At 48.0% G+C, this 14,705-nt stretch overlaps 1 protein-coding gene across 2 annotated transcripts in view; it reads right to left on the bottom strand.

Moving 5' to 3' along the window:
• LPL (lipoprotein lipase) overlaps positions 1-11,457 on the bottom strand; it is a 32,896-nt gene extending 21,439 nt beyond the window's left edge. Inside the window, exon 1 of one of the 2 annotated variants that reach the window (XM_084834786.1) lies at positions 11,143-11,457. In XM_084834786.1, coding sequence (XP_084690912.1) covers positions 11,143-11,239 — 97 coding nt within the window. In that variant the 5' untranslated portion in view covers positions 11,240-11,457. Of the gene's footprint in view, positions 1-10,327; positions 10,809-11,142 lie in introns of those variants that run through there. The other variant, XM_084834787.1, reaches the window with a different exon arrangement.
• Between the last annotated feature and the right edge of the window lie 3,248 nt (positions 11,458-14,705).

Below are 14,705 nucleotides of genomic sequence, written 5' to 3'. Positions count from 1 at the left end.
ACACCATTAATGCTCACTGCCCTCTTTATGGAACTCCCTTTCAAGAGAGATGCATTTATTCCCTCACTGTGTACACCTTCTGTCACTAGATGAAGACATTTTGTTCAGGCTGATGAAGCTGAACTTTGCATTTTTTAAAAAGGTTACTGGCACTTGTTTATATGACTTTTTATCTTATTTAATGGCCACTTTTACATCTTATTTTTGTAATTCTCACTGATTATTACTAAAAGTAGAACTGCAATGCAAATGCTATAAATAAATAAAATTCCCATCAGTCCATTGCTAGTTTTAAAGCACATCTTTAGGGTTATCATACAACTCCTGTATGATAATAAATATTTATTTTACCACCAAGAAAAGGAAAGCCCTTGTGGCTGAATGGGTCTTAAGTTAAACATAAACTCATTGCTGTTCCACTCAGTTATAAATCAACGAAGTTCTGAATGGAATAAAAAGAGCTTTCAACTATACAGACTATATACAGGAAACTCATAATAGACTTCTGGTCATGAAAGGCTCCTGTTCCAAACAGGAAAACAAACAAGAACACCATGTCTATACTTTATTTATACCCTTTCCTTTTCAATATTTAGCTATTATGCATCTCCAGTGTGTTAAATTTATTTCATAAAGATATAAGCTTTACCAGTTTTTGCCTGGTAAAATTCCTTGGCATGAAAAATCAAGCTACTGCATTTAAATTGCTGCCTGCTAGCTAAGTATACATACTAACCTGTAAATTGTCATTATGCAGAAGTGTATATGACTGTTATTACAATTTCTATAGCCTCTTTGAAGAGCTCAAATACTTTACGAATATAAACTGTCTAGACTAGCCTTCCTCAGCCTGGTACCCTCCAGGGGTTTTGGACATCAACTCCCATTAGCCCGAGCCACATGGCCAATTGTCAGAAATGCTGGGAGTTGTAGTTGAAAATATCTAGAGGGCAATAGGTTGGGAAAGGCTGGACTAGACCACACACACTCTTATGAGCCAGATAATGCATAGCAAAACATTTCTTCCTACCACTTAAGTGCAATTATTTCTGTGAAGGCTAGCAACTGTTAAACCAGGGCAAAACTGCATATGATGTTAAAGACATCACTTGTATTTGCATGACTATTTTTAAAACAATAAACAACAGGCGGTGGGGCCCCTGGTCAGGATCAGGACCACAGTAAGAGGGGGAGGGGGACCAACAAAAATTCCCCTGCACAAAGCTGCAATTTGCCCCAGGAGGGAAGCTGCCATTGACCACTTCGCTGTAAGTTAAAAGAAGGATGCTAGTTGAAATTCAGAGGAAACGTATGCGCTGTAGCCTACAACTTTCTTTTTGGCCTACAACTCCCATCCGCTCTAGCCAGCGTAGCCAGTGGTGAGGGATGATAGGAGTGGTAGGCCAAAATATCTGAAAGCCCACAAGCAGCCCACCCCTGAGCTATGGGTTGTACCCACTGTCAGTCATACATAGAGTAGACCCACTGAAATCAATGGGATCTAAGCATGACTATGTCTGGATACAACCCTATGAAACTATGCTCATGCAGCCACCATTCATGTCAACTGAGATTACCAGGAGCAACGTTTATTGGACTCCTTGTGCATGGAGAAATCAGTTTTATTGTGGTTTACAGAAACAATACTTACAATTGACATGATGCTTTCTGTATATTCAAAGCATTCCACATACACTATGACATACACAATTCAGCCCAAATTAAGCTCCTACCTGATAGGGTTGTTATGAGGGTTGCTGCCTCAGATAACGAACCTGAAGCACTCTGAACACTGGAAATGTGCTAAAATTATTGTTTTGTTCTAAGTCCCAGTAATTTCAATGGGAGAGTTTTAAGTAAGTGCTAAAGCACAATTCAATCCATTCTCAGCAGTAGGTAGGCCATACTGCAGTTTAAGGGCAATATGGGCATAAGGATCCATGGCCAAGGTAAGATTTGAACAGGGGATTTTCCCACATACCAGTTCTCATTCTTAGCTGCAATGCTTCAGCAGCTACCCTGTAGTGAAGTCAGTCATCCTAGTTTCATGTAACATCTCATGGAATCTATAGTATAGCCACAGAAGTCAGTGGGTAATATCCAATGTTAGTCCTACATAGAGTAGACCCATTGAAACGAATGGGACTTGAGTTAGTCATGACCAATTTATGTCCCATTCATTTTAATGGGTCAACTCTATGTAGGACTAATATTGCATGCTACCCAGTAACTATTTTACATGTCAATGGAATGTCAGTTATTTCAGCCGCCCTGTTGTACTTTGAGGTATCACAAAGCAAGCTTTCCTTTGCTATGCTAACACCAAACCCAGAATTCGATATGATATTGGGTTGATATGATAACTTATGAAATCTGAATGTATTTGATCATCAATAAAAATGGAATGACTACTGGGCGGGGGGGGGGGGTTGCAATCCCTTTCAGACATGACATGGGAGGGAGAAATAGTTGGCAGAATCCCAAGGAGTGGAAGAAGAGGAGGTGGTGGCAGGGGAAGCTCAGTGTTTAAGAATGTCGTTACCTTCTCTGGAGTGAGCCCAAAGAATGTCCTATAAAGCCATGATAATGAGTTCAGATTTGCTTTCGCTCTGACCTACTACAGCTGTTAAGTCAATATAGAGAACAGTGTTTTGCTGATAATTTTCTCCTAATACACAGTATTGGTTTCTAGAGCCCAATAAAGAATTTAAAAGACCAGCTACACATTACATGAGCCATAGGGATGCTGCTGAAAACAGTACTCCTATGAGAACTGAAGGCCACAGACAAGTCAAAAACAACCCAGAAAGGGGGGTGGTGGGAAATTTGGAAGGGAAACCATTTTTCCCGAATTTTCCAAAATCCTTGGGGGGGAAAATGCTTTTATCTTTTATTTTTTTCTCCCCACCCCATTTTTTCTGGCAAAACATTGATGGATTCAAATACTGTCACAGAGCCCCAGCTAACCTAGACTAGCACAGTCCCAATTAAAAAAGCAGATATGAATATACTGTCAAATAGCAACATCTAAACAAACAAAAACAGTATTTCAACTAGTTCCACTGTACATAACGGGCTTGACATCTTGCATCAGTCGTATTAAGTAAATAGCCAGAATTTTTATATAACCCCATCTTCCCCGGTAAAATCAACTTTGTACCCTATAAAATCCCTTTGGAATGAGACTGGAAATTATAAGTTATATGCATTTTTATATAATTTATAATTATATGCATTTTTTCTGAACTGGAAAAAAATATTTTAAGTATGTCACATTGTTAACTTCTTTCAGCATACATTTATCAATCTGACTATCCAACAAACTAGGAAAGTTTGTTTAACTCTCAAAAAATGAGAGACCTCTGTGAATCCAATTCTGCTATCGATAGCAGGTGGGTGGAAAGTTGCCAACACACTGCTCCACTGATTAGGAACAAAAGCCCACCAACTGACACGCAGTGTTGAACTAGAACCAAATCTAATCCTTGAGGAATGGGTGCTTAACTTGGCTGTAAATGGTCTATTTGCAAGGGGGATTACAAAAATCTTTGCATATTTTTTTTGTACATGACTAAAGGATTCTCATTGCCATTCTTTTCATTTTCTACATTTTAGTGATGTATACTTTCATAAGTTAGCACAGAATCCTGGAAGCTGATGCTACGTTCTACTCGTCTCAGACTGGTGCCCTAAAATTATGCTGATTAAGTATACAGAACTTACAAAAGCCCTGTTCAGAAGCTTGAGCAGAACATGCCTGCTAGAACGTTCACCCAGAAGCGTTTGGCAGATGGTTTGAAAGAGTCATCCCGCATTCAAACTATGTGTGTGTAAGTCTGAATCCAAGTGTTTTTGGAGCTCTGAACAGGCAGGGCCAACATGACTAAAACATTGTGGTTCTGATAACTATGCCTACAACCCTATGAGCACTTACTTCAGAGTAAATTCCCACTAAAACCACTGGGATTTACCTTTTGAGTACGTGCACATAGGATGGGGCTTTAAAAGGTTACAGTCCTATAAAGGTTACTTAGAAACCCCACTGCCTTCAATGAGATGGGTTTGCGACTAATGGTTAGATGCAGAGACTTAGTCATACTTAGAGCAGACCCAATGAAATCAATGGGACTTAAGTTAGTCATATAGGATTGCAGCATTAGCCAGTCAGCCACACACATATCCAAACAGGGTCTCATACCAATCAGACCCTTCATCTGCCACACAGAAAGGCCAGGCAATCCATTTATCCCACCTAAAGAAAGCCATCACCAGCTAATCACAAATGTTAAATTATACTTTCTCTGCTAATGTACCAGATAGCCTAAGCTTTAGTACACAAGATGGCAATGCACTGCCTCCTGTTTTTACACTATGTTTTCACATTTTTTCCTAGCAAGACCTCTGTACCTTTAACTGCTAGATGGCAAACAGAAATGCAACCAGTGAAGCATTTTCTGGCATGGACATGCAGCTTCAGAGGGAACAAAATCTTTCTACATTTCTGCCTGTCACAACCCTGCCATTTTGCACCTGCAGCCACTGAGGCAGATTACAATATTGCACAAAATATATTTAGATAGTTAAAATGTAGTCAATGGGTAACTAATCTGTAATAAGGAGGCCTGAATATGACAGCCTGGGTGACTGTTAATGAGCATTTTACAATGTGGCAAGTTCATCATTGTCATAAGTTCATAACATGGTAAAATGCTCATTAATATTTACCCAGGCTGTGCTTGAAGATGACAACAAAAGAGTGATTTCTCTCTGCTAGCTCTGTATGGTGGTGACAGTGATTTATCTAGCCCCCATGAAAGAGGGAAGACAATGCTCTCCAGTCCCAGTGGCACCATCATCCTGTTCCCCACATCCCCTCAAATCCTGAGAAGCCTGATGAAATGGAATAAATTTAATCCGTACCGTTAAAAATAATAATACTGTGCTGCAACACTGATGTGCCACAGGGCAAAACAAAAATGCCTTTCCACTAGGGATGTCAGAGAATTTTGCCACGAATCTCGGGGAGGCCGAATGCCAGCGCATTCAGCCCCCCGAAAATGGTGACGAAACTGTCTGCCCCCCCCCCCGGACGGGACTTACCTTGGGCGAATCCTCCTGGCGGCAGCAGCTGCGGTAGCGGTGCGGCGGCGGCCGGTCTTCCGACCGGCTGCCACCGCCGCCATTTCCAGTAAAAAAAAAAAAAAAACATGATAGGCTACGTAAAGATTTAGATAGATTTTCAAAAAGCCAGTGTGGTGTAGTGGCTAGAGTACTGGACTGGGAGTCGGGAGATCCGGGTTCTAGTCCCCACTCAGCCATGGAAGCCCACTGGGTGACTTTGGGACAGTCACAGACTCTCAGCCCAACCTACCTCACAGGGTTATTGTTGTGAGGATAAAATGGAAGAAGGAGGATTATGTATGCTGCCTTGAGTTCCTTGGAGGAAAAAAGGCAGGATAGAAATGAAATAAATAAATAAATAAATAAATAAATTACAGTGATAGGCTGCGTAAATGTTTACGTAGCCTATCACAGCTGATTTAAAGGGGAAAAAAACGCGCGTACGCAAATGGCGGCGCCCATGGGTGCCGCCATTTGCGTTCCTTATTTTGACACGTCTTAGTCTACGTAAACATTTACGTAGACTTAAGATGGCGAAAATAAGGGGAACGCAAATAGCGTAGATGCTACGCTATTTGCGTTCCCCTTATTTTCGCCGTAGTCTGTGAAAATGTTTACGTAGACTAAGACGTGTCAAAATGAGGAACGCAAATGGCAGCGCCCATGGACACTGCCATTTGCATACGCACGTTTTTTTTCTTTTAAATCAGCCATGATAGGCTACGTAAACATTTACGTAGCCTCAAAGCTGACTGCAGGGACGCAAACGGCGGCGGCTACGGCCGCTGCCATCTGCGCACCCGGCCGGCCAGGATTCGGTGGGGGGAGGGACGGAGCGCCTCCCCCCAGGCCAGAATTTCGGGGGGGAGGGACAGAGCGCCTCCCCCCCGGCCAGAATTTTGGGGGGGAGGGACAGAGCACCTCCCCCCACCTCGAATCAATTTCACAAGAAGGTAAGTGACTTTCGTACATCTAGGGATGGACAAAAGTCCCTTACCTGGTCCCGCAGCTATTTTTGGGGGGGGGGAGGCACTCCGTTTCTCCCCCCAAAATTCTTGACGGGTGGGGAGGCGCCCCGCCCCTGCCTGCCGAAATTCTGGCTGGGGGGGAGCGCCCCACCTCTCCGGCCGTGAAAGAAAAAAGTAAAAAAAAAAAAAAGTGATAGGCTACGTAAAGATTTTAGGGATATACGAAAGTCACTTACCTTTTCGTAGCTTGGCTTCGTGGTGGGAGGGAGGCGCTTCGCTTCTCCCCCCGAAGTTCAGGCGAGGGGGGGGCGGCGTCCCGCCTCGCCCGGCCGAAATTCAGGCCAGGGGGGGAGGCGCCCCGCCTCTCCCGACCGAAATTCAGGCCGGGGAGAAGCGCCCCGTCTCCCCGGCCGCGAAACAAAAAGTAAAAAAAAAAGACCCCGTGATAGACTACGTAAATTGTCACGTAGCCTATCACGGCTAGATTTCCAAAGTCAGCCGTGATAGGCTACGTAAATCGTCACATAGCCTATCACAGGTGACTTTGGGGGGGGGGGAAGCGCATATGCAAATGGCGGCACCCATGGGGCGCCGCCATTTGTGTTCTTTATTTTGGCACGTCTAGTCTACGTAAACATTTACGTAGACTACGGCGAAAATAAGGGCAACGCAAAAAGCATGCCCTTATTTTCGCCGTAGTCTACGTAAATCTTTATGTAGACTAGACGTGCCAAAATAAGGAACGCAAATGGCGGCGCCCCACGGGCTTTTTTTTTTCAAAGTCACCCATGATAGGCTACGTGACGATTTACGTAGCCTATCACGGCTGACTTTGGAAATCTAGCCATGGTAGACTACGTAAATCGTTACGTAGCCTATCATGGGTGTTTTTGTTTTTGTTTTACTTTAGGTTTTTTTTTTTTGCAATGGCGGCGGTGGCAGCCGGTCGGGAGACCGGCCGCCGCCCCCGCCCGCGATGAACCGCCGCCGAACCGCCGCCGGGACCCGCCGCCGAGAGGGACATTCGCCGAACATAAGTCCCGTCCCGGGGGGGGCGGGGGGCCGGCGGAGAATTTCCCAACCAACTTCGGGGGGCCGAATGTGTCGGCGCTCAGCCTCCCGAAGATTTGGGGAGAAATTCTCCTCCATCCCTAATAAGATTTACGTAGCCTATCACGGCTGACTTTGAAAATCTAGCCGTGATAGGCTACGTAAATCTTTACGTAGCCTATCACGTTTGTTTGTGTTTTTTTTTTTACTTTACTTGGAAATGGCAGTGGCGGCAACCAGTCGGAAGACCGGCCGCCGCCGCCGGGACCCGCCGCCGCGAGGGACATTCGCACGAGCTAAGTCCCATCCCGGGGGGAGGGCCACCAATTTCGGGGGGCCGAATGTGTTGGCATTCGGCCTCCCGGAGATTCGTGGAGAAATTCTCTGACATCCCTACGTACATCGCTACTTTCCACACACACCTCTGCAGCAAGTCTAACAGGCCTGGTGAAATTGACAAAGCTTGTCAATTTCAATCCGTGTCCTATTGGGCTGCTGGGAGTGGTAAAACTGGCAGCCTTGGCACAAGAGCATACTTGGGCTGGAGCAGTAGGATTGCATGCACTTACCAACAACATGACTCACCACATCTGACACAGGTGAGACAACAGTGCTACAGTCAGCTCACACCTGCAAAGATTACACTGACATTGCAGCAGAAGCTTTAAAACTGGCAACACATCAGCAACACGTTGGGCAACATGAAAACACAGTGGTGTGGGGATAAACATTGTGCGGATGTTCAGGAGTAAGTGAGCACGTAGTGTCAATGCCAGAGAAACTGGCTAGTGCAGAAGCTCCCATACCCTCCAATATTTCATAAATGAAAGTAGGGACACTTTTCTGAATTTGTAATACTCCTCACTGCAGGAGAACATCCCCCCCACACACACACTAAAACCTCTTGTCTACATTCTGTATTCATTTCTTCTGCAATAATGTCTTCTCTGCCAATTTAAATGACGAGTGCTTATACTTTTTCTATTTTCTAACCAAAAGATAATATGTTATGAACACTTTGAAGATAAATCTCACCAGCTAAAGCATGTGCAAATTGTCAAGTTCTGCACTTCGTTGTACCTTAATGTTTATGCTCCTCCATCTTATCTCCAATGCATTTCCACCCGTCCTCCTCAGCACACCTCAAGATTTAACTTTTAGAGACGGGGCGGGGGACGATGAACTACCACCAAATTCTTCCCAAAGGACAAAACAGGCGACAACATGGAATTATTTCCCAAGGTCATATATAATAAAACAAGGGCTAGTAAACAGGGACTAAAAATAGCATGTGTGTAGCCATTTCATAAGGCAATATGTAAGGCTGTGCCAAGTTGTTTGTTTGTTGTGAGGGATGAGAGATTTTGCCACTACTGGCCTTCCTCTACTTCCAATCCCATGTATGGTAAAATGCCTTCATATTCCAGCTGTACCCCTGGTTCTCTCTCCAAGTTGAAGGCAGTGGGACGGGGGCGGGACGCCAGTGGGATCTTGCCTTCAGTGTGCATGGATGTTATTATATTACCAGCTTCCAACATCTTTCTTATACATACACTGTGGAAAGGAAACCCTTGGAAAATGCTCTTCGCTATCCTCCCCGCCCTGCCTTGGTGCAGGAGCACTTTCTCACGGGCACCTCCTTCCTCCCCCATGCTTCATGGTACTTTCATCTTCCAGAGCACATCCCAGCCAGGACACAGAAAGCGCACTGGAGCCAAAGCTCAGCACTCCCTCCTTCCCACGAGGGCCACGCCCCAGCTCCCAACAGCCCCTGAACCAGAGTGACCTTGGCCCACGTTCCAGGCATTCCTGGGCTCACGCACACGGCGGAGGAGTTACTAGCGATCAGCAGCCGGCGGGCCCCTTCCCCGCCCAGCACACTCCTCCAGTCCAGCATGCGTGTTGAAGGAGCTGCCCTGCCCACTCCTGACGGCAGCAGCAGCGGGACCAGCAAGAGAAGCGGCAGAAGCAGCAAAGAAACCAAAACAAACAGGGAAGTTATTTCCTTTCCTTATGGGCCACGCAGAAGCTGCCTCACCAACCCAGGGGGAAGTGCATAGTCAGACTGTGGAATCTGCCACTACAAGATGTAGCGATGGCCACCAATTTGGATGGCTTTAAAAGAGGGTTGGACAAATTCCTGGAGGAGAAGGCTATCAATGCTTACTAAGTCCCGATTATTCTGTGCTACCTCCAGTAGCAGAGGCAGTATGCCTGTGTATACCAGCTGCTGGGGAACACGGGCGGGAGGGTGCTGTTGCACTCACGTCCTGCTTGTGGGTTTCCCGTGGGCAGCTGGTTGTGAACAGAATGCTGGACTAGGCGGACCCTGGTCTGAACCAGCAAGGCTTTTCTTATTTCTTATGAAGTGGGTGCTGTCGTCCCCGTCCCCCCGGCGGCCGCATTTTGTTGCTCCCAGTGGAGGCTGATGGTGTTCTGAATCAATTCTGGGTTTCAGTCAGAACCAGCCAGAACTGGGTTCTTCACCACCTTGAATAACTCCTTTAGCGTTTTTCTGGCAGACACCCAGGGTGGATTCACTGCCCTGCAGAAATCGGAGCCACCAGCCTCCACCGGTTGCCCCTCCTACCAAACCACGCGCCAAGTTGTGGCATAGCCCGCCAAGCCGCTCACGCGCCCCTCGGCGGGCTTCCTGGCCCCCAAACTCCTCTCTACCTCCCCCTTCACACACACCCTGCCTTCTCCCCCCAGTGGCAGGGAGCCCCCTTTTACGGCCAGCATGAGCGCACCCTCCTCGCGCGCGCGCGCGCACCCGCCCACTCCGGCTCTTCGCCCAGCCGCCCGCGGCGGCCCCTCGCACCTCCCCCGCTCAGCTCCGCCCCCTCCGCACGCCGGCCGGGGCACCCCCGTCCTGCGGATCGCGCCACCTGCGTGAGCCGCAGCGCGCGCGCCCCGCGCCAGTAGCCCGCACAACCTGCGGCCAAGCCCCACGAGACGGAGCCGTGAACTGCGGCAGCGGGGCGCGCTCCCTCGACGACGCTTTGGCAGGGCCCAGGCAGCCAAGCCGCGGCGGTGGCGGGTGAAAGCACGCGCCTCGGTGGCTTGCGCAGGGTCACGGCTAGCCCTAACCCCGCCCGGGCTCCTCAGCCCCTCTGCAGCTTGCGCGTATTTTCGCCTCTTCGGGACGACACCCACCCCCGGAGCCCGCTCTGCGCCCGCCTCCTCACCTCATTCCTGCGGAGGCTGCACTCTGCCGTGGGAATAAGTCCCACTAAAGTCAGCTGGTAAAAAGGCAAAGGTGTCCCCAGCCAGTCGTGTCCGACTCTGGGGTGCGGTGCTCATCCCCGTTTCTAGGCCGAAGAGCCAGCGCGGTCCGAAGACGCTTCCGTGGCCACGTGGCCGGCATGACTGGACACCGAGGTGCACGGAACGCTGCTACCTTTCCCGCCGAGGCGGCGCCTATTTATCTACTTGCAATGTCTTGCTTTCGAACTGCTAGGTTGGCAGGAGCTGGGACTGGAGACGGAGCTCACTCCGTCACGCGGCACTCGGGTCTCGGAACTGCTGTCCTGCCGACCTCCGGTCTGCAGTTCAGCGTCTTAACCACTAAGCCACCGCGGCCCCTAAAAGTCAGCTGGACTTCCATGTAAACCTTATTGGGTGAGGGGGAGACGGCTTCCCGCGCCGCTCTCCCCCGGGGAATGCCCCGGAGCCCAGTTCCGCCTGCCCCTCGGCGTCCCAGCCAGCCAGTGCCTGCTCCTCGCGCCGCTGTTCGCTCCTCTCCCGCGAGTCCCGCCCTCTCCCCCCTCAGCCGCCTGGGAAACCCTCCTGCCACTCCTGTGGCGCCTCGCGTCGCCCTGTCGCTCGCGTCGCCGCCGCCGCCGCCTTTCGCTCCCGCTCGCGTGCTCTCCTCTTATCCGCAGCGAGCGCCAGCCAGGCAGCGGTCCGCGGGCTATTTGGTCTGCTGGGGGCTTGCGAGGCTCGCTTTCCGCGGCCGGCGCGTGGCCGGGCTGCTCCCTGGGGCGCGCAGAGCCGGACTTACGTGGGGCCGAGGCGCTGGCAGGGGGGAGCGCTCCGCAGAGGGCGACGAGGCAGTGGCTCCAGGCGCACAGGGCTGCCAGCAGCGCTCCCTTGCCCATCGCTCGAGGCGTGACGAACGCCCGGGGACGAAGCTAGGCTCGGCGAACGCAAGGTGGCGGGGGCGTCGGTGCAAAGGAGAAAAGAAAAAGTCCCCCCAGAACTGGAAGTGCAAAAAGAAAAAGTGCAAGAGCTTCTCGTGAAACTGCAGTAGGAAGGCTATAACCTCGCGCCCGCCGCCGCCTCGCTTGCTTCGCCCCCGGGCGCCTAAACTTATCTGAATGGAAATATGCAAATGAAGCTCCGCGCCTATTGGCTCTAAGCGTCCCAAGTGGGCGGAGGAGGGACCCGGCCCGACTCCTTCCCAATCGCCCGAGGCAGTCTGGCTGGCCAAGGACGGACAGTCGGGGAACGGGAGGCGCGGCGGGGGAGAGGGGCTTGATTCTGCAGGGCGCGCTAGAACCAACATTCCCGCCTTGCTGTCCTTTGCAGTTTTAGCTTAGCAAGGGCAAACACGACAACAAAGAAAGAAGCAGGTTCAGGAATGTCTTGCACAAACCCTTGTGGTTCTGAGGACCAAGGACTGCAACTGTGCAATGACTTGCTCGAGAATTCAGGGACGTGCGTGGGAATGACCTAGCGTGCAATGGTATTAGATCAGGGATGGCAAACGTGGCTCTCCAGATGTTGTTGGACTACAACTCCCATCATCCCTCACCATTGGCTATACTGTCTAGAGCTGATGGGAGGTGCAGTTCACCAACATCTGGAGAGCCACACATCGCCCACGCCTGTATCCCTTGGATGTTCTCTCAGCAAAGAAATTTGTCTCAATTTGAAATTTGTCTCAATTTAACTTTAGGTGAAATATGATGGCAACTCTAATTTTACTTAATGTAAAAATTATTTTTTTTCTTTCTTTCTAGCAAATTGGGGGGGAGGTAATACATTGCCATTTTGTCAAAGGGGCATCTTAATCAAGAAGCCTGAAATGATCAGGGCATTCTCCTGGAACAAGTCTTACTTAGAGCATGGTGTGAGGACATAGGAAGCAGCTGACCTGTTGAAGCTAACCACATCTGGGTTGGGTCAGTACCTGAATGCAAGACTGCTTGGGAGCATGATGTACACTGTCTTAAGATGCACGATAGAAGAAAGGTGAGATTTGAGCGTGCTGATAAAAATAAGAGTGCAGTCCTATGCATGTTTAGACATAAAAAAGTCCTACAACTACCAGCATTTCATGAATGTTGGGAGTTGTAGGTCTTTTTTCTGTCTAAACATGCATAGGATTGTGCCCTAAGTAAACTCCAGAGTTTTTCCTTCACTTGAAATGTTCAGCTCAATACCCTAAGTGCTGATTGCTACAACCTTTTTAGCAAGATTATGGCCTCAATAATGGCAATGATGGCTGAGAAATAGCAATGCAAATAAACTTACCATGTGTCGTCAGCAATAGCAGATCAACACTTGTGAAACCGCAGATATGTCACGTGATGCCTCCACCCAAACATCTGGGAAGAAGCACTGCAACTAATTGCATCCCATCATATATGCTAAGCTCTTCAACTGCAGATGAGATTCAGGCATCCTCCAGATGTGGGGATACTGACTATCGCAGAGACACATCACTATAGTATGGGAATGATTATGAAAGTGTGAAACAGCAGTTAATTCCCTAAACATTATAGTTGCAGAATTTGTCTTTTAAATATGATTTCAACTAGGTTCAAGCTTGGTTAATCCATAACACAAAGCAGAAAAAGAGTCATTTTAAAATCAAATGGTTAATGTCAAATTGGTCCATTTTGGCCTAACTGGCCTTTAAATTCACATTATGCATCCAGGAAATACTAAAAAGCACGTTTGGGGGGGAACCTTAACACCCCATCTTTTAAAAACATTTTACCATAGCCACCAAAAAAACAAAGTCTTAAAGAATGTTCCTGGTCTAATCCTCTCTCTGACATGTTTGTCATGGTCAGTGGTCTAAGGCAGGGGTGGGGGACAGGGAAGACAACAGAAGAAGCCAATGTGACTTCATAAAAAGCTTAGAGATTACCTGAAAACAAAAAAGGTCACATATAGGAAGTAGAAAGAAGGCCAACCTACAAAGGAAGAGTACAGGCAGGTAGCACAGAATAGCAGGGATGGCATCAGGAAGGCTAAAGCTGAGAACGAGCTGAGGTTAGCGAGGGATGCTAAAAGCAACAAAAAAGGCTTCAGATACATGCATAGTAAAAGGCAGAGGAATGAAATGGTTCAACTATTAAATAAGGATGGCAAAATGATAACAGATGACAAGGAAAAGGCAGAAGTGCTCAATTCCTACTTCAGCTCAGTCTTTTCCCTAAAGAGGGTCTATGACACCCCTGGCAAAAGCAATGTACAGGCTGAAGGGGCAGGATTGCAGCTTGAGAGGCATATGGTCAAGGAACACTTCATTACTTTGAATGAGTTCAAATCTCCAGGGCCAGATGAACTGCATCCTGGAGTAATAAAGGAACTGGCAAAAGAACTCTCAGAACCACAGTCTATTATCTTTGAGAAATCATGGAGGATGGGTGAAGTGCCAGATGACTGGAGGAGGGCTAATGTTTTCCCTATCTTCAAAAAGGGCAAAAAGGAAGATCATGGGAACTACAGAACAGTTAGTCTGACATCAATCCCTGGGAAAATTCTAGAACAGATTATGAAGCAATCCATCTGTAAGCACCTTGAAAACAATGCAGTGATTACTCGAAGCCAACATGGATTTGTCAAGAACAAATCCTGCCAGACTACTGTGATCTCATTTTTTGATCAGTCACCTCCCTTGTGGACTGTGGGAATGCTGTGGCCCTAATATACCTTGACTTCAGCAAAGCTTTCAACAAAGTGCCCCAGGGTATCCTGATTAGCAAACTAGCTAAAAGTGGGTTAGATGAAGCAAGTATCAGGTGGATCCACAGATGGCTACAGAATTGGACTCAAAGAGTGCTTATCAATGGGATCTTCTCAAATTGGGGAGAGGTAACAAGCAGGGTACTGTTGTCAGTCTCTGTCAACAATACTGGGCTAGATGGACCAATGATCTGACTCAGTATAAGGCAGTGTCCTATGTTCCTAAGTCCAAAGCCACCTCTAAAGAACTGCATATATTGAGGTCCCCCAGAATAATAAGCTCAGGTGTCCTCAACATCTGGAACCAATTGAGCCACCTGAGCTAGAGAATCTGTTGTGCACCAAGATAGCTGGTAAAACAACATTCTCTTTTCCAGAGTCCCAATCCTAGTAACACATGTTGCTTGTTGAATATCAAGTATTGGATTCCTTCTACTGGCCAAGCTATCATTAGAAGATCAGCACTATTCCATCTGCCCAGTCTACCCCCGGACTTGGCTGACACTCTGCCAGCGGCAATCATCTGTCTACCAGCAGCAGTCATCTGTCCAAATGCCAGCTCTGGTGCTTCATTCAGCCAAGTCTCAGTTGCACAGCCTGAACCTTAAAGGCACGGGAATATAATGGAAATGAATGGAAGTGGTG

Source organism: Heloderma suspectum, chromosome 2, assembly GCF_057233095.1.
Source record: "Heloderma suspectum isolate Gila_16-S chromosome 2, 16-S_ref, whole genome shotgun sequence".
Lineage (NCBI taxonomy): Eukaryota > Metazoa > Chordata > Lepidosauria > Squamata > Helodermatidae > Heloderma > Heloderma suspectum.
The sequence above is the reverse complement of the archived record's forward strand: the minus strand, read 5'-3'. Positions and strand labels throughout refer to the sequence as shown.